Raw genomic sequence first — 20,473 nt, forward strand, 5'->3', positions numbered from 1 at the left:
TTTCGCCAGCACTTTCTTTTGATCTTTATTCTGCAACCAGCATCACCTACTGAAGGAGAGAGGTTACACATCCTGCTTTTTACCACCCTCCTTTAGCCCCTTTCTTTTTCTTCTGCTGCTGTTTCTTCTTGGTGGCTGCAGCACCAGCGGGTTTTTGGTGCCTGGGAGGGATGACGTTACTTGTAGCCGATACAGCTGCGGCGCTGCCAGGCCGAGGGGAGGTAGGTGGGCTGCTGGCAGTTCTACTGGCATCCCTGCAGGGAAGACAAGAGAAAGAGAGACCACGTGGGTTTACAACGACCTGCAACATGTGGTACTAATGCAGGAAGCTGACAGTGAAAAATACAGCTGCCCCATAAGATAGCATTATGTATGGGAAGGCACTCATGCAAGATCTTAAATAAGCTTCAACATACAGAAGGGCTGATGGATAATGGGAACATGTCTCAAAGAGAAGGCAGTCACCTTCTAGTTGATGTTCACTAATAGTTTAAGTCCTCAACAACAGAAGTAAGGCTAACTTTTGAATATGTGACAGCTCATGCAACACACAAGAAGTCTTTCAGGCCCCCACTCTTAGGCAGTGGAAACCCAGCATCCTTTCTCTCTCAGATGCTAGTGTCACTATCTTGCCGTCCATACATAAAGGTAATCCCCGATTCCACCTCAAATAATGTGTCAACTTAGAAGGAAGTACAGTGTTTTCTCGAATCATGGCTAATGATTCTCCAGCTGCCAAAAGACTTGAACGCAAATAGCTCAAGAGAAAGCATGCAAAATTCATCTTAGCATCAAAGCTAGATAAAGCACATTAAAGGACTACGGGAATTTTATTTGCACCATGGCACCTTCAAGTATGCCTATCATATCACTTTGGTTTTCAGCAACCTATAGGGAGAGCAGCTGGTAGCAGGTTCAAGCAGCAAAGTACAATTTCCCTTGTGCAATCTGCAGTTGGTGTGGGGAAAGAGCCGCAGCAGAACAGCACAAACCCATCCCTCCCAGCAGCCCAAGAGTGATTCCCTGCATCAAGCCTTGCAAAATGGGTACTTACAGTTCAGATGAGCCAGCTGTGGTTGAACCCTGAGTCCCCTTGCCAACCTGCTCCTTCTTCTTGCCCTTCTTCCGTCCACGATAGTAGGAACGCTCCCGCATTGGAAGCCACCGCTCAGGGTCAGGAGTCACCTTGGGGTCGTAGTTCTTAGGCAGCTTTCCTGCAGAACATCCAGTGTCAGGGAATGAGACTGGGGTCAACACACTAGTCAGGAACATGCAAGGCATGTAAGTAGCCAGACAGTGCAAAGAGCCCAGCAACCCACATCATCCTATCAGGGTGTTGCTCTCACTTCTATGAAAAAAATGTCCCATCCAAATAAGCTATCATGAAGATCTGCATTCACAGGGACCCAGTCCTAACAGGGGGCTCTGGCTCCTGGGGAGCTGGAGGCTGGCTATTTGAAGAAACAATCTGGAGAGCTCCCTGGAGCTGTGCTATGTCAACAGCTAGGAAATGCAACTTACCCTTCTTTTTTTTCTTCTTCTTCTTCACTTCCCCTTGTCTGAAAAGCAAGAAGGGGAACAGACATTGTGACACAGCATGGACAGAGCAGACAAATCAACTGAAAACTAGCTCTGGAAGAAGCTAAACCATCTCTCTAAGAACTTGGTCTGCTGCTACATGAAACTTCTTGCAGTTAAACAACAGGCTCCCTTTTCACCAGTGTGCCTTCCGAAGCTATGCCACCACCACACCAGGTGTGGTTCCCGTGCCACCCCAAAGAAGGATGCACCAGAGCCTGCTTTACCCTTGCTCCTTCTGCTGGTTGTCTCCAGTGAGCTTCCCAGCTTTCTTCCGAACATAGGTTGCTCCATGGGAGTTCTCCAGCGCATCGACATCTACTTTCAGTGACATGGTGTCTGAGGAAGGCAAGTGTTTGCTAAGACTGCAAGGGAAAAGTTCAGGGATGCAAACGAGCAAGCATAAAGACCCAGGTTTTTTCCAGACAGCAAGAGGCAACTTCAGCTTGAATAAATTCTGTCTGTTAACAATGCAGACACCAGACAGGCCTACTGGGTTAGTTCTGTCTCTCTCACCAGGTTCTTACACCAGTTGGGATGAGCTTCTTAATTGCCATCTGCCTTATTTTTCCCTCTTTAATATGGGGACAGAAGGAGCAACTTCACCCAAATGCAGCTCATGTGACAAACGCAGTATGTGAACCCTATTTTGGGTGAGTGAGACCTTAGTCATATTTTATCAGGCACAGTCCTGCATTACTACCACAGGTTTAAGATTCCAACCGGAAGGATGGAGGTGTTCTATTTTTTGTTCCACTGAGTCTTAAGTTATCAATTCTCAAAGAAAATGCAGCCAAAGACAAAAGGGGTCGGAGATCTCATTGTAATCAAGCCAGTTAGGGAAATAATGTAGCTCCAGACAACTTGACCTGGATATGTTGCTGTTCTGGAGATGTTCCTTGCCTTTCTTCAGGCGAGAGTGAGTCTGAAGTCCCCACACAGCTGAAAATTCAAGTGAGCAGTGCCCAAATACCTCTTTCTTTGGTCTGATACCACCATCAAAAGGATACACTTTAGCTTTTTCAGGGTCAACCAGGGAATAGGCAGAGATGAGCTGTGCCAGAGTATGCACATCTTTTGGGTTTTGCCTTTGTAGGGGAAAAAAAAGACAAAACAGAAAAGGACCAAGTTACCAATGTTACTGATCCCAAAGACTGGTATCACCATGCAAGAGCTTGCTGCTGCAGCACAGCTGCTGTCTGTGGGGACAGGCATATCAGCCTGTGGTCTCCTCCACAGCACATCACCAAACATCACTAGTGTGGACAAAGGGAGGTGCAGACAACCCCACAGTGTCATGAAACATCCAATGAAAGATGAAAAACCCAGTAGCAAAGGCAAGTTAACAGTTCCCCTAGCCCCCAAAATCCCATCAAGTGCACAATAAAAACTAAAACCTAAACATCCAAGAAAAAATTGTGCATCCCAGTCCCCAAAGCAATCTTTGCTGTACACAAGAGGCCTCTGGGACAAGTCTACCAGGTTTTCAAGTGAACATCAACTATAGATCAAATGAATTCTCTCTCCTCCTTCCAAAATATGGCTTTGCATTGAGGCCCCCGTGCAGAAGCAACTCTAAAGAATGGCTACCAGTTAACAAAAATTGTTGCAGATACTGCCTGCCACCAGACAGCTTGCAGAGGACTCTGGGTTGAGACCTGCTGCTCAGCAACCACCCAACTCACTTCCAGAGCTCTTCCAAGTCGCTGATTGCTTCCTTCTTCCTGCCATGCTTTAGTTTGAAGTTGGCAGCTTCCCTTATCAGTGACAAATGGACAGGAGACTTTGGCTGAAAGACACAGCAGCCATAATTAGTTCCTTATTATCACAGCATGAAGCCCAGCTCTAGCTGGCTTTAATGCCCCTGAGAGCTGGTCAAGGAGAACTGAGTTAGCATCCTATAATGCAGAAAATAGACGGCCTTTGCACTCTGGGATATGAGGCAGAACTGCCTGGGACAAGGCAGCTTGCTGCTCCACCATGCTGTCTCATCAGGGAGAAGCCCTGATTGCTACATTCGGGCATCCATTGCCACCACTCTCCTAATGTGACAGGAGCTGCTGCTCCCTGTTTGCAAAACATCTAAAATAATGTAACAGTGATAAACAAATGTTCACAAAACAGGAGCTCACAGGCCTCCATAACTCCAACTGGATAGCTGCTGGGCTATGCACCAACATGAAAACCTGAGTTGGACTAGCTAGAAAAGACTGGGACACATCCTTGCACATTAGCTTCTCTGGTCTGACTTGCCTGGAATTGCTGATACCACTGGATAGCCTGTGTGAAGACCTCAATTGCACTGTCAATATCCTCTTCATGACTGTACATTGTCACCAACGCAGACACCTGCAAACATTCAAGAGCAGCATACAGATCTTCATGCAAGTTGTTTATAGCCTGGGGTCAGCAGTTAAATGATAGGATTTCCCAAAAGCAGAGTCAATGTGAGCTTTCTGCTCTGTCCCTAAAAAACAGCTGTGGTAACAGGCAGGATACACAGGCCAGATCTTCCTACCCAGGTTCCTCCCCAAAAAACATCCCTACCATCTTTCTCCTATGGTACAAGCCTACAACTGCATCCACTGAACAAATGTTCTTGTCTTGCCACTTTATCTGCTTACCACTGGACACAGTTTCATTAGAAACCCTTTTTCTTCCTTTGTTCTCTATTCCAAGAGCCATGAAAAAAGATGAGAGATGATACAGACACCATCTGTCTGCCTACATCCCAGTCACAACCAGAGGTGACCCAGGGCAAGGAGCTGCTATTGTTAACTGCCCCTACAAATTACTTTGATCATTCGCCCTTGCAATTGGAGCAGACCCACAACTGTCAGCCCCTGCTCAAGATGCTTATGCTGAGCACACGAGCACTTACAAGGTCATCAAGCTTTCCTGGATACCACATGTGGATATGCATGCAGTCTGGGGTGATGCTGTGGGGATGAAACATATGGCACTTTCTCCCTAAGGCCTGTTGTCCTAAAGCTGCTTCATAGTACATACCAGGGAAGGAGTTGCTCCAGTCATGTTATGCAAGTAAATCCAGGCAACATGCAGGTCTCAGAGACTATGAGGGAGTGGGAACATAGGCAGAGAGCATCCCTGCTGACAGGCAGAGTACTTCTTTGGCTAAGTTCAGGCTACCTGATGCAAGTTATAATCCCACCTTTGTCCAACACAAGGAAGATGGGCTCAAAATCCCTGTAAACACTCAGGTCAAGTGAAAACCACAGGGAAGAGGCAAAAAGGAGCAGGCAGTGCAAAGCTGTCCTACAAGGGAAAAACCTCACGCAGTTTAGACTGAGTTTTGCTTACCATACCAGGCTTGTGCTGCAGTTCTTCTATGCTCCTCAGGATCATGCAGGCTTTGGTGACACTGCCTAGAAGAGAGATAGGGAAGAACACACTCTGAGTGGCATGGCAATACTTCATCCCAGCAGAGAACTTCGAGCCAAAGGTAAACAACGAGGACAGAACGATTTCCCCTTCTCAGATCATCTCCCCCTTTCCAGAGTTAAGGACAGGCCTCCACACAATGGACATTTCGGCCCTTGCCACATTCCACAAGGGTTCAGGAGCAAGCTTTTGCAAGCAGGGTCTTCTCTTCCAGGTGCAACTCTGTGCTGCTTGACTGTACACAGGAATGGTACCATTAGGGAGCCGCACACTGCTCCCGAGATTATCCTGCCCCAGAAGAGATTCCTGCCCCCTATTATTCACAAAGACTGTGGGCATCTCTGGCAGTGATCTGTGGAGCCTGCATATCTGGCCATTAAGCTATAAGCACTATCCTGCCAGAGCCATGTATATATATTACCTGACTGAAAGCACCTCTGCTCCACACCTCTGTCACAACAGTGACTGCAGCAAAGATTGCCCTGAAGTCTGTTTTTCTCATCCCTTTTAGCATTATCATGTACAGACACTTCCCAACAAAGAAGGACAATTAATACCTTGAGCAATTTTTAGCTGGGCCATCGTCAGCTTGATCTCAGCTGCATTGGCAGGGTGCTGGTCTGCAAAGTCCTGAGAGTCAGAAGAAAGAACAATTCAACTTGTGTGTGGGCACGAGACTGTTGCTTTGGTGAATCATATCTCATGCTCAGTCACGGCAAGCTGGCAAGAGCCAAGGGAAGTTTTCTGGCACAGGCAGGCTTCAGCACACAGCAGAAGAGGTGCCAGTGAGCCACTGTCCTTTCAGATTTCTGTCCCAAGCCACTCATTTCCTCCAAAAAGAAGGGTGTTGCAAATGCTTGTAAGCAGAGCAGCAAAGACTACTGCTTACCCTAGAAGTGTACTACAGCTTCCTAAGCATAAGAATCAGAGGTGTAAGGGAACTATTTCCCTTTAAAAGCAGCATTGTTCAGTTGAGTGTGAAGGCCTTCCAACAGCATTAAACCAAACCAAAATAAGCAGTCAGATACCCCTGGAAATTTAAACCAAACAAAACAAACTAAGGGAAAACAGCAAAGGAGAACACAAAGCACAAGTTTAAATGGAGCTTGGCAAAACTTCCTTTTAACCTACCTGCAGAAGTGCCACAGCCTTTGCATGCTGCTTCTCACGACACAGTTGGGCTGCCTGGATAAGCACAGGGAGCAGATGCTCAGGGCTCTGCGACTGCAGGCTTGCTGACAGCTTGCGGCACTGATCTGCCTGAGGAGTGGGAAGAGAGAATACACTTATCTCAACCTCTGCAAACATCTAACACAGGGCTAACATACCTGCAGTACCTAAGATATGCTTGTGATGACTTCCCTGAAACGAGTACACAGAGCCAAGAACAAGTCCTCCTAGTGGCACTTCAGGTGCATCTAAGACCACTCATATCGCTTTTATCTTCTAGTAATCTCCACACAGTTCTCCCTACAGCAATACTCAAGTCACTAAACAGTCAACCAGTTGTGCTTTTAGGGATGATTTTATTTTTCTGCTCAGTTATGTGCCTAAACCAAGTGGTCTTGTCTTCTGACAGAGAAAGCTGCATCTCCCAGTCAAACTCCTGTGGAGTAAATCTGTAGCTACTTACTGCTCATCAGCTTCCCCTACCTGGTTAGTGTACATTGCCAGCAAAGCTTTGTTGAATTCAATCGCCTGGAGCTGTTTCTTGGAGAGTTTATGCTCGACACCCTCTGCATTGGTCAGCTTCACCTTTTTCTTTGAGTCAAAGACATTTTGGTCCTAGGGAAATTGCACATCATGAGAAGATTTCACAATATTCCTTGAAGAATAAAAGGCCTCTGGGTCTGAAATTTAACTACTATTTAGGAAAAAACTTTTCCATTTATCCCCCCTCTCTCCACAAAAGCAGAGAAGCAAGCTGAGTAACTGCATCGAAAGCAGTAAGCTAATTCTATACCTTGTTAATTGTGATGATGTTATTTGCAATGACAGCAAGAAGTCCTACATCTGTTGGCCTGCAGACAAGAAAAGCAGAAAGCATACTGTTATTAAACAGCAGTCTCTCTACAGATGGGAGGTTGAGCGTTTGTTTTTAAAAAAACCCCTTACTTCAACTTGATTATTTGATTGTAGAGCTGTAAAGCATCCTCTGTACGACCCTGCAGTTGCATGATATAAGCCATCTGACCATGAATAATAGCCAGCTCAGCCTCAATGTCTTCCTCTGTCACATCCTGAAGAAAAATCAAAGTAAAAATGCTGCTATGTCACCTCTCTTACCCTGGCTTCTGTCTGCTGGCAAATGTCTATGAGTGTTCTTGGGCAGTATTAGCAGCAAAGTACTTCAGCTACTACAGATGAAGGTCGTAGCCACAGCACAAACAGAAGCATATGTGGGTTAAACTGGGAGAAAAGAAAACTTCACCTACTCCTGTGAGAACCTGAAAATTCTCTTGTGTGCTGAATTTGCTCAAACCAGTGACTGATTACAAATTTCCTCTTTCTCACCACCCACTCAGCGTGTTCATCCATAGCAGGAGTAGGTTACAGGGAGCTTTCAGACAACCTGTACCCATCCTACCTGCACCAGCACAGGCAACTCTGCAAGGAATACAGTCACAAACAGCTTGCAGTGTTTGCTACCCTTCTGCAACAGCCACGATCGCTGCCCCAGCCTCATAAGCTGGTCCCAGCAGAGCAGCACTGGCTCTCCTCTGGCTCTCTGCACTTTGTGACCACATGGCACAAAGCAAACACTCTCCAGAACATCAAGAACTTACAGAGTCTTCTGACAGCGATTGGCGACACAGCTCTAGAAGGAAAAACAAATTGAAAAACACAATTTAGAAGGCTTTGGGGGGGGGGGAAAAGGCTAGAAGCATGGAGAAATAGATAACTTTTTTTGTGTATTGCTGAAACTTCTGCAGCACTACAAGGACAGAGGAGACTGCAAGTTTGATGATGGATGGGACTGAGCATGAGATACTGTCCCTCCCAGAGATGCCTTCTGAGAGCAGAGTCATATGCTCATTTTCTCTCCTGAGCAAATTTCCTTACACCTAGCTCCTGATCTTTTCCATAAAGATCACTCAGCTACAACTGCACACCATCTTGGGAGTTATTTTAAGTGCTACAAGCCTGCAATATTGAGATTACATCACCCTTTATGGGGCAGCAATTCTGTTAGTTTTCAGAACCCACACTAGTCGCTTCTTAACTTTCTCATATATACCTCACCAGAACATCGCTTGTTTGCTCTCCAAAGGACGCCTGTCAAAGCATATAGGTTCTTCATCAAAACTGGGACAGAACTGACCTATTTATCTGCAAGAGCAACTAGATCAGACAGAAACTAGTCCTTCCTAGTTCCCACCCTCACCTTTTTTTTTTTAACACATAAAATCCCTCTTCCACCCCATAGAAAAAAATCCTCTTTGCAAAAAAAGCTCATTTATCAGCTTACATTAATTTCATACCTAATTCATACCAAGAAGTATTTTTAATTTTTATAGCATATGTTTAAATATACACTCATACTAACAAATTTAGGAGTTAGAATAGATGAGACATCTCATGTTTATAAGAGATTACACTCACATCTACTTCCTACTTTAAAAAACTGCACAAAGTTATTGAACACAAATCAGGGGGTTGCAAGAAAGCTAGGAGATGGTACATGCTGCACAGTTCTGGAAAAGAGATGCAGAGGAACATTTCTACAAAAACACCAGTTGTGTCAGGAACTTAAAACAAATCCTGATGCTGGCCAGTTTTTAAATTTCCAAAGCCTCTTTTCCTCTGATTTGCGTCTACAGAGAGCAACTGCTCCTATCACACAAACCTTCCCTCTCACCTCACCATGTTTTTACCTTCTGCTTTCTGTAGTTTTTTCATTGCTTCATTCAACTTTCCTTGCCCAATCAATGCACATGCACTGTTATAACACAGCTCGTAGGTAGCTTCTCGAAGGCCCAAATCCTCCTACAATGAAAAGCAAATGTAACATTCAATAAATGCCAACTGATCTGTACAGATTTGACAAACAACAGACACAAATTATAGTTTTCACGTACACTTAAATTAATCCTTGCACAATAAATTTAAGAGGCAATTTTAACAGGGCACACGCCTGGCAAGTAAGTCGCAGTGCAAAGGACCTTCCCTCACATAGTACAGAGTCAGAGGTAACTGACAAGGCAGCAAGGAAACTCCACCCTGAACTTGGGGACTACTTAGACTGCTGCAAGAGGGCAAAACTGCTGCTCTACAGAGTTAGAAAGTGGATCTACAGTGCTGATCAGAAAGCTGAGCACGCTATGGACACCTTGAAGGACAAATATTTCCAAACAGATGTGAACATTACAATCTGCACTGTTCATTAACAAAAATATTCCCAAGCATGGCTGGGTGATCCAAGAAGTTAGCTTTTACCCTGGGCAAGAAGGTAATGAGAGAGGAAAGTGCTAGTCACCACAGATGTTCTGCCCAATGCAGGCTCAGAGAGATCTACTTTCTGCTCTGCTGTAACATCTACAAGTCTCCTAGAGATCAAAGGTGAAGTATAACTCATGATCAATAACAGCATTTATTCCTCCATAGAGGAAAAGCCACTAGCTGATTTTCAGTACGTTCAGAAGTCATTAAGAGACAGGAACACATTTCTATCCTGTTCAGTATCTATAATTCCATATCCTTTACTCCTTGGCTCTCACTCTCACACACATAGACACACATACTCACTTACTGGCACCACCTTCTCCCATGTGCTTTGTGCTGCCACAACAGCAGAGAGGTTGGTTTTTCTCTCTTCCTCATACTCATCCTGGGAGTTGCGGATGAGATCCCTGTATGCAGCCAGACAATCATCGTAACGCTCCAGTCTGTACAACTGTGAAAGGGAAGGGATTAGCATTCAGAACAGTATTTTCCTGGGCATGCTGGTAACTACAGCCTCCTTCCTCCCTCCCCATGGACAGGGGCAGCAGAGCATCATATGCTGAACATGACTAATATTGCATCTACCTTTAAGGGCAAACTATATAGATTATATTTGCAAGGACTCAAGCAATGACACCAGATACCTGCAAAAAATGACACAGCTCTTACTCCTAAAACAGCTTCTTTAAAAGCAGCAGTTTACACAGTTTTGTCCTCAAACAGCCTTCTTCCAAATTAGATCGCCTCTCTAAGAAAGAAATTAAATGAATGGTCTTTCATGCAGCTGAGAGAATTCTTCACAAAACTGTTCTGATCAACCGGGGAGAAATGAGAGAAAACAACATAACTTCTTTCCTGCTTCACTTTTAATGCCCGAGATGTCAGGTCCCACAAACCATTCCTGGACAAACAGCTCAACCACAAACAAATCCCATCAGATCTCTTCCATCCTCAGCCATATGGCTAATACCAGGCCAGACCCAGGAAGGGAGTGGGAGTCACAAATCGCTTTGGTTTAGTGGGGATAAAACGATGAGTCTCCCTCCAGCAAAGCCACCTGAAGCTCCACAGAAGTTTGAGCAGTTGGAACTGTACCTGCCCTTACCTTCAAGGCAGAGAAGGAAATTCTGTCCCCATACTTGCCCCCCATTAGAGGAGGGACAAGGCATCCAGCATATGAAACTCCCACCAGGAAGGAAAGCTTGTAATTACCACTTGTCCATAAAGCTCCTTCAGCTTGTCTGTCTGCTGACTGGCACTCTGAATGGTCTTGAGAGCACTTTCAATACGATTCAACCTGTATTCACAGTAGGCCTTCTCAAAGGCAATAATGTCACTGCAAGGACAAGACAAAGGCTGACAGCATGCACTGTAGTTTGCATTCAAAAGCATTCACCCACATAAGCACACTTGTTTAATCAGCCCTAATTAGTCTCAGACTGCTACGTAACCCAAAATCCAAACACATGATCCCAGATTACTGAATTATGTATCCGTTGAGCACTGAAAGTACCTTAAACCTACTTTGTGTTCAACAGAGAAAGCATATCAAAACTTCACCTAAAAAGAGGTTCCTTTTTAATGGCGTCTCCAGACAAACAGCATTCCAAATCCTCTCCGCCCCCACCTCCTACTGATTATGCTAATTAAATGCTTAAAAGGTGGAACAATACCAAACCTCATTCCATGACTCTTTCTTAAGGAGAAGGTGTATCATTACAACAAAAGGTTGTTACTGCAAATTTTTAAAGACAATTTACTCACACAGAGAGAGGAAGGAAAAGGTATAAAATACAAATCTCTCTTACAGACTGATATGAAGACAAACATAACATTAACCTATTCTGAAACATCAGCGCAGCAGAACTGCAGCAAAAAGGTTTGCTAACATAAAATGGGCTTCAAAGCAAGCTCACACCAGCAGGGAAGCATTCCCAAAAAAGCCAAAGGAAAGTTAATTAGTGATTCCTTTAGTTCATGCCTGGGGCCATTTGCTATCAGCTTTTCTTTGCCTATTTAAAATTATCTCGATTCAACTGAGTATTAAGGAAGTTTGAAAACAAAGTAATGGCATTCAGAATTAAAGAAAAGCAGTGGGCCACCCTCAGCACAGGACGGGACAACTTCAAGACAGAGAAAGAACCACCACTTTCCTGCTCTGCAGGACAGAGACAGACACATAGCAGAATGAGGCTAAAGAAATTATAGGAAAAACTCTGAAGCCAGTTGGATTTAAAGAAAATATTCCTCCTCCTTACCATATAATTAAAAATTAAGCTAAAAAACTTGAATTAAACCCCTTTTGTCCCAGGAAAGAAGGAATTAGTGAATAAGGTAATTATTCAGATGTGAACATAAATGATGGCATATTTCATCACAGTGATACTTCAACACACTTTTCTGGGAAGTTCCTTAATAAAAGCAGTATCTGAAATACAAAAATTTTGCTGCCAGGCAGTTCTTGGGTAGAAATTTGCATCCTACTTGTTGCATAAAGAGCATCCTTATTAGGAAGGAAATCAGTCTTCTTAATGACTCAAATGAGAAGCTTGACTTGTCCTCAGACTTGTCTCCAAGGTCCTGATTTTGAGAGGATGCACAAAGGGCTGGCACCACCACAAAGGCTGAGGCAGTACCTTCAGGCTGGCAAAGAAAAGGACACCAAGGAGCAGTATGGTGAGATAGCCAAGCAAAGCCAACAGTTCGCTGCCACTGGCAAAGGTTTTTCCCTTCTCTCCTCACTCCCACTGAGATCTGTCCCCTTCCCTTGTATCAGCTGTGATACTCAGCCACACCAACAGGCAGCATCAGCACATGGAGGTGGTTGAGAGGTACATCAGGGACAGTCCCTTCAATAATGAGAGCAAGATGTTAGACTGCCTCAAACTCACCCAGACCCATAAAAAACCAGAGTTTCACTGAGAAGACCAATCCCAATGTCTCTGCACTTTATTTTGCTGCCTTATCAGTCCCCTCCACTGAAGCTGCAGCAGCTTCTCAAGGACTTAGGGTTTCATATTTTGTAGAACACAGCAAAACACAACTCACCTGGTTAACACTTTAGTGTGGGTATTGATTATGCTGAGAGCTTCCTTGAAGTTCCCATTCTGGATAAGACACACTACTTTACACTGAAGGGCAGTCACGTCGTCTTTGCTGATCTGCAGTACTGCAGGGGAAATCAGTTTCAATACAATGATCCAACTCACTATAAAACACACCAAGGCTTTGTAAGAGCCACGTGTTGTTATAGGTGCAAAAACCCACCCCAGAGAGCGGTCATGACAATTTAAAAGGCATGGCTTACTTTGGTTCATAAAAGAATTGAGCATAAATACTGGAATTACCCTAAGTAACCACTGTGCTAACATGTCTGGAACAGAGCTGCACCAAAGGAGCTGGACAAACACCTGGACAAACCTTTCACTGGCATTTCACTTTCAGGCAGAGAACACAGTGCCAAGGCCTGAGTGCCACGTAAAGCATACTGAGGAAGGACAACAGCTAGTACAGAAGAACAGTGTGGCTCTAGATAGGGAGTCACTTTACACACTAACACTTTCTGCCACTGGTAAACAGGGAAGTAGAACTAGGAGAGAGACACAGGTTTTGCTATTTGATTTTTTCATGTGATCCCAGCTCTGCCAGGAGAGGAGAGGAGTCCCTACTCTGCACAAGCAGCAAAGACAGAACTTTTAACCATTACATGCCTTATATAGCAATCCCATTTTGGATGCCAAACCATCAAAAAACCACAACCCAACGTGGACTCTCAGCCCCAAGCAAGTTATCGCTCCCAAGCCAGTCAGTCCATAAGTACACCACTCCTCCAGTTCCCAGGGGAAAAGCACTCCTTTCCCCCACGATCAAAACAGAAGGAAACCCCACGAGCAGCTCCGAGGCTTTGGATCACACCAAGGGATGCATGCGATGCAACAGAAGCACCTGCTGGTCACGGCTGCCCATCTCGCCTCTTCCCCAGCACAGTCGGACCCGCTGGGGCCTTTGCCCGCTGCCCTGCTCCCGGCACGAAGCCTACGGACGGACAGCCCTCGTTCCCCGCCACACGACAGCGCCCCTGCACCAGGCCAAGCCCGCCCCGGCAGGGACCGGCGATCCGCAGGGCGGTACTACCGCCCGCACTCACTCTTGTTGACGGACTTGAGGGCGCGGGCGAAGTCGCCGTTCTGCCCGCAGCGGTTCACCTCGCTCCACAGCCCTGCCGCCGCCGCCGGCCCCGCTGCCGCCGCCATCTTGGGACCGGGACTAGACACACGTCGCGGGGGCGGGGGCTGCGCCGGAACCGGAACAGCCGAGCGGGGCCCCGCCCCCCGCCGCGCGTCACCTCCTGACAGCCCCGCCCCCAGCCCCGCCCCCCGCCGCCCTCAGCCCGCCCGCCTCCCGCCCAGCGGCGGGCAGTGGGCACCGAGGGGTTGACCCGCCGAGCTGGTGCACGGGAGTGATGTTCGCTTCCTGCTCTTCCGTGCAACATCGCGAGCGTGAAGTTCAACAAGGAGGGCAAGTGCCGGATTCTGCAGCTGGGACAGGGCGACCCTGAATGTACGGACAGATTAGGGAACGACAGGCTGGAGAGCAGTGGGAAGGGACCTGGAGGTCCTGGTCGATGGCAAGTTGAATCTGAGTCAGCTGTGCCCTGGCAGCCAGGAGGGCCAACCGTGTCCTGGGGGGCATCAGGCAAAGCATAGCCAGCTGGTCGAGGGAGGGGATTGTCCTGCTCTGCTCTGCACTGGGGCGGCCTCACCTTGAATATTGTGTGCAGTTTTGGGTGTCACAATATAAGAAAGATGTTAAGCTCTTAGAGAGCATCCAAAGGAGGGCAACGAAAATGGTGAAGGGCCTTGAGGGAAGGCCATGGGAGGAGTGGCTGAGGGCACTTGGTCTGTTCAGCCTGGAGGAGACTGAGGGGAGACCTCATTGCAGTTACAACTTCCTTGTGAGGGGAAGGAAGAGGAGGTGCAGACACTGATCTCTTCTCTGTGGTAACCAGTGACAGGACCTGAGGGAATGGCCCGAAGCTGAGTCAGGTGAGGTTTAGGTAGGATATTAAGAAAAAGTTTTTCACCCAGAGCATGGTTGGGCAGTGGAAGTGGTCACAGCACTAAGCCCGTCTGAGTTCAAGAAGCATCTGGATGACACTCTCAGGCACATGATGTGATTCTTGGGGTGTCCTGCACAGGGCCAGGAGTTGGACTTGACCATACTTGTGAGTCCCTTCCAACTCAGTATTTTCTCTGATTTATTTTGATTTCATGAAAAAACTGTGTGCAGCCGTAGTACCTTAGTTATTGCCAAATTACCTCGCTCCTCTTCCAATGTTTTGACTTAAGAAATGCAGTTAATATTTTAACCAACCTTTTTCCCCTCTTAGAATAAACAAACAGAAAAAAAAAAATCAACAGATATGACCAAAGTGAGTGTGTGTCAAGAGAGGGAAGGGGATGATGGCTCACCCCAAAAAGATTTTCCATCAATTCCCATTACTTTCTTCTGTTAAAGACTGACATCACTTTTCAAATTTCAGAAATGCCACATATCATTACAAATATCACAAGGGATGGGGTTTTTTTAAATAAAAATTGTAAAGTTATAAATACATCAGAGAGTAAGGGTGGCCATTACTTTGTATAATTCCAGCAACATATCAGGATTTGGCCTTCAAACACAAACTTGAGATAAAACTCCAGGTGTGAGATACAACCAGCAAAGCCAGCTCAGTGCAACTAGTACAGCACTGGACACTCGAGCCTCTCTTTATAGAGCAGCCCCAGGTAAATGACATGAATACTCACTCTGAAGGACTAGTGAGCAATCTGGTGTCATCTCTGCCACAGGAATGACAATCACATTAAAGAAATGAAAAAGAAAAACCAATTCATACGTTAAACAAAATACTCCTTTTATTAGAGTATTTTTGATTAAACATACAGAACTAAAGATCGCCATTTAAAATTTTTATCGCTCAAAGTTTTTCCCTCTAGAAGGATGGCAATGCTATCTCAGTGCATATTATATGGAAGGATTATACCTCTCAAGTGTCTAGCTCACAAATCAGAGCAATACTGCCTGTACTTGGTGTGCAAGCAAAGAAGGTAGTGCTGTAATGCAATTAACAAACAAAAAAATGCACCACCAATACATACACAGTCAGCTCCGTGGCCAGTGATCCAGAGGGTAGCATCATAAGGAGAAGCAGGCTTCAGGAGTGAAGGAGAAAACAGTTCCTGACCATGAAAAAGGAGTTGGTAACAGATTCAGATTGGTACATGTCCTAAACATTCCTCCTTTGCAAGGACTGCAAAGGACTGCAACTTTCGCCACTGGTTTGGAAGATTTTCTGCCTCCATTGCAGTGGCAGAGGGGATGAAAGAAGGGATGAAACACGTGACCCTACAGCCCTCTTGCAGCTCCAAATGCCACCATCGCAGGCAGTCTGGTGAACCCCTTACTTATGGCTGAAACACCCTCTGCTATGCACTGGCTTCTGCACTAGAGCCTTGGCACCTACTTGTTCCTCTACCAGCACTGACAAAATTGAGCTCTTGTTTTACCCACAAGACATTAACAAAGCAGAACACATAGGCAGTGACACCCCTGCTGTCCCCACCTGCCGGTTTCAGTTCCTTGAGCACATCATGCAAGTCGCTACCGTTACTATCAAACCTTGCAGACATTCATATACAAATATGAATATATACATATATTCAAGCTTTATACTTTGCATCTGCACACAAATTCTACAGCCAAAACCTGCAGTTCTGTGCCTTTTCACACTGTTAAGCAAAACCTAAGCAACTGTCAGCTTTTAATTACGCATGGTTAAGATTCTTAGACTTTTTTTAAAGAATTGAAAAATACCATTTAGAAGTATGTTTGGTCAAGTTCATCACTGCATGTGGTACAGTCAAACCTGGTTATGTGGTACTCATCAACTGTGTTGTGATGGAATGTCTAATGGCAGATTTCTTCAAATGAAAAATCCAGACAATTGAGAGGTATGCATAAAACTTGTCTTAAATATCTGAAGCTACATGTGCGATCTTACAGAACACAAGCTACAGTTACAGACATAACATTAAATCCTATCAACCAATAGTGCATAAGAACTTAAAAAGAGTCAAGTGAAATCAGTTCAGCCAGTGACTTCCAAAAAAGTCACTCAACCGCATTGTGAGGGGAAAAAAAAAAAGCGGGGGGGGGAATCATTCTTAGGCAGGTTTAACACAAAGTTTTAATCTACATTTTAAAAGCTGTTTTATTATATATATATATACTATGTATAAAATAAATTAAAAAGGGGGAGGAGGAAATAGCTTTGTATATGCTTCAAATTAACATAGACCAGTAGTTCCATAAATGAACATTTTACCATCTTTGTGGTAAAAACTTGACATAAAAGTTCAAAACCATACAATACTTATAAATAGAAAGAGTTCAAAAGATACTTTTTTTAAAAAATGGAATTTAAACATCATTTTCCCTTCCCGTACAATACACTTTAGTTATGTATGTCAGCATCAATACATTTACAGAGCATTTGAATGTCACATCCACAGAATCAATAACAAAGCAGGTAAGAGGGCTAGCAGTGTTAAAATTTAGGACTTTTCTCCCAAATAACTCTACCTGCTCCTCAGCCTTGTCCTGAAATGAAGGCTATCAACATTCATCACCCGGTATGAGGTATGGGCAGAAGAAAATCTGCAACCGGTACTTTCCAACCCGCCTTGCCTCTAAAAATATAGCTACAATATAGCAACAATCTGTTGATTTGGAAATTGACAGTGGTGGTGGACAATCTCTTACCTCCAATCAGCTTGTGTATAATTTAATCCTGGTATTTAAAAAAAATTAAAACTGAAACATAGTACTAATGCTTAGCTTAAATAAAAAAAACAACCAAAAAACCAACCAAAAACCCCAACTTTAAATCTTCTTTGAAACCATGTTTAAATGTTCTTGTTCCTGATTTAAAGCTTCACATAAAACACCAGACAGAAGAATGACAATTTTAAACCAAGAGAGCATCTAAAAACATACCATAGGTAAAAATGAAATCAATAATCTCTTCACTTCATAAAAACATATAAACCCTGTCAGTAACAGTAGTACACTCAGAACGAACAACGTGAAAAGGAGCATCTAGAATACTCAAGAGGCTTGCTACGCTACTTCTCTTTATTGCCCATTCTCTCATTTGTATGGATGGCCACTGCATGACAAGATGCCTGTGATAGTTCTCTTATCTTCCTTTCACCACTGCTGCCAGCTGAAGTCGTCATTGCTGCCAAAGACCAAGAAAAATCCTAGGATTGTGGCAAAGATGACTGTATTCCCTGTAAGAACAAGTGCGCACGCGCCCCAGTAAATCTGTGAACAAGGGGAATTTAGTTAGACACATTTGGAACTGAATACTGACAAGACAAAAGGCAACATCTTGCTGTCCCATTCTAGACAAAGTTCAGTAACGTGCCCATGATGCAATAAGGTTATATCGTTATTTGTGGTTACACCGAGATGGCTGGGTTTACCTAAAATTACTTGATCAATTCACAGCCAGCCAAGCAGCACAAGTTTTTTCTATCCATACTCAAAGTGTTGGCTAGCAGGCACAGCTGTTTTGGTGTATAAAGTAGGGCTAGGTTACAGCATCAAACACATCTACGGCCCAGTTATATTGCCAACTACTCTGTAAGACTTTTTTAAACAGACATTTATTTAAGGTCTTCAAAACACCAGCAGATATGCCAGCAACAAAAAAGGAGGTGGATGTTTTCCAGGGAGAGTGAGGGTGTGAGGCACTCAGACTGACCGTCTGAGCTGTATTATTCTGTTTCCACTGCAAACATTTAAGTGTGCAATTATAAGAGTTGTTTAGCGCACAAGAGCTTTATCTTCAGTAAAAAACCCCAAACATCAAGAATAAAGTTTTCTAGAAAAAAAAACCAAACAATCACAGGTTGAAATATTACTAACCAGTGCTGCTCTTGCAAACACTATTGGTAGCCCAAATGCTGATACCACAATGCCTGTTGTAAGGAATATTGCTAGCTCCTTGCAGGCATTACTTGTAGCATCTGTGTCATCTACTAATCTTCTTGCTATGCAGTACGGGATAGGAGACAGGATGTAAAAAAACAGAACAAACAGTGGCCAGTACTGGCTGAAAAAGAAAGGAGAAGAAAAATTTAAGTTAACTCGATTGTCTTCCTGTCCTTCCTAAAATCAACACAAGGTATTTTCCCCATCCAGCATCCACATTCAGGAAAGACAGACACAAACCCAGAGAAGGCAAATCCTTTGCTTTGGAACAAGCTGACATTAATCCAGCAGACCATGTTTGTGAGCGGCTTCGGCTGACCTCAGTGGCAGCAGAGCTCACTAACAGGATATTCATAAAGCAACATTTCACTATGCAAGCCTAAATCCAATGCCACCTCACAAGATGAGCTTAACTCCAAAGTTTATCCTGTCAGCTGTGCTTAAGAATTGCAGAGATACCTTTGCAGAGCCCTTACATCATTTTGGCCATAGGCTTTCAGTGCACACATGTGGGACAGAGCATCATTCTCAGACAATACTCAGCCACCATGGGGAACCAAGACATTTTTTTCCACTTTTTTTTAAAATCTGAATGCAACCAGCAGACACCTACAAAAACTACACCATTGTTTTGGCATCACTCTTTTTTTTGCTTGCAGCTCACCAGACTAGACTTCTCAGGCACACAAATGCAGGTGCACATTGTTTCAATAAAACTTTATTGCACTGTTTGAAGGGCAACTGCACAGTCATCTCCTTCCCAAGGGTTTGTGTCACCAGCACTGGTTTTATATATGTCATGGTCATATATGTAGAGAACTGCAATTCACAACCAATAACAGGTTATTTACTGAATGTTATTTAACATTCAGTAAGTCAATTTAAGAGATTTTCTGTAGAGTCAGCATTCACTTGCAAAAAGTCAAAGCCACAGGTATAACTACCTGCACTTTTGGTCTGCTACTTTGTATCTCCTGAGAACTAAAGGATAGGAATGGACATACCCAAAGTACAGGTAGCAGCTGCAATCACTCCAGATGCTACATTACCTGCCTGGGACACAGCAAAAGCTCCACCTGACTGAGAGCCCAGCTACTACTATGCAGCCAAAGAAAATGCAGATGCTTCCCTGGATAACACAGACTTGCTGCCTACCTCAGGAGTTCCTGTTTGTTTGTCAGCCATAGACAATAGCTGGGACATGTCAGGGCAGTGTACCCTTTAACAACAGTCTGCAGTCAGGCCTGGTAGCTTAACTTTTGTTGTCACCACTTCTAAGGTGAGTTAAACCCCGGATGGTCTTTTTTCCCACCCCAATCTTTCGAAGCAAAAAAACAAAGGCAAACCCCAAGACCCCTCCTACACAGAGAGGACTTCTCAGTCCACAACTGCCTTGGTATGCAGGGGGGGTGGACTAGATGATCTCCAGAAGTCCCTTCCAACCTAACGATTCTGTGATTCTGAAATGACGAAACCCAAACCACTGTGGGGGTAGTGACACACAAAACAAGATACAAAGAACAGGAAGCGAGTGCACGTTACTTGTACTGGGGAAGGGCACATCCGAGCATCAGGAACATCAGTCCGACCGCTCCGCCGAAGGACAGGCTGATCAAGGCTGCAACGAGAACACAAGCGGACCGCAGATGAAGGGCGCGACACGCCGTACAAAACCGAGCGCGACCCGCAAACCAACGCGGTCTCAGCGCAGCGCCGCCCGCCCGGCACAGGGGACACGGGGGGGGAGGGGCACGGGGGACTCCCGCGGCGGCTCCGGCCCGCACCCGCCCCTGCCCGCGAGGGCCGCCCCGCGCCCCCCGCGCGCACCTTTGATCCCGGCCATGGCGCCGCCTGTCCCGCGAGCCGCGCGGCAACGGAGGGACGCGCGCCGGGAACCGGAACTGCCGCACGGAACCGGAAGCCGCGGCCGGGAAGGTGGAGCGCCCTGCCCGCGTGACGCGCGCGCGCGAAAGTCGCGAGACGGCGGCCC

The 20,473-nt window shown here is 45.2% G+C and overlaps 2 protein-coding genes across 2 annotated transcripts; both read right to left on the bottom strand.

Moving 5' to 3' along the window:
* On the bottom strand, positions 1-13,732 carry SRP72 (signal recognition particle 72). The gene is made up of 19 exons (XM_051790693.1): positions 13,571-13,732; positions 12,472-12,592; positions 10,636-10,759; positions 9,731-9,874; positions 8,856-8,967; positions 7,767-7,798; positions 7,096-7,220; positions 6,944-7,001; positions 6,634-6,765; positions 6,112-6,240; positions 5,538-5,610; positions 4,900-4,964; positions 3,832-3,927; positions 3,264-3,367; positions 2,589-2,666; positions 1,806-1,943; positions 1,522-1,559; positions 1,055-1,214; positions 1-254 (listed from the first exon to the last, which is right to left on the bottom strand). The coding sequence occupies exons 1-19, from the start codon at positions 13,674-13,676 to the stop codon at positions 80-82; spliced, it is 2,010 nt and encodes a 669-aa protein (XP_051646653.1). The 5' UTR covers positions 13,677-13,732; the 3' UTR covers positions 1-79.
* A 1,587-nt stretch (positions 13,733-15,319) lies between these two features.
* On the bottom strand, positions 15,320-20,448 carry LEPROTL1 (leptin receptor overlapping transcript like 1). Its single transcript, XM_051790702.1, has 4 exons — positions 20,311-20,448; positions 20,026-20,101; positions 18,418-18,604; positions 15,320-17,811 (listed from the first exon to the last, which is right to left on the bottom strand). The coding sequence occupies exons 1-4, from the start codon at positions 20,324-20,326 to the stop codon at positions 17,695-17,697; spliced, it is 396 nt and encodes a 131-aa protein (XP_051646662.1). The 5' UTR covers positions 20,327-20,448; the 3' UTR covers positions 15,320-17,694.
* Between the last annotated feature and the right edge of the window lie 25 nt (positions 20,449-20,473).

The sequence above is a fragment of the Manacus candei genome, unplaced genomic scaffold, assembly GCF_025592945.1.
Source record: "Manacus candei isolate 608988 ecotype Guabito, Panama unplaced genomic scaffold, ASM2559294v1 h1tg000028l, whole genome shotgun sequence".
Lineage (NCBI taxonomy): Eukaryota > Metazoa > Chordata > Aves > Passeriformes > Pipridae > Manacus > Manacus candei.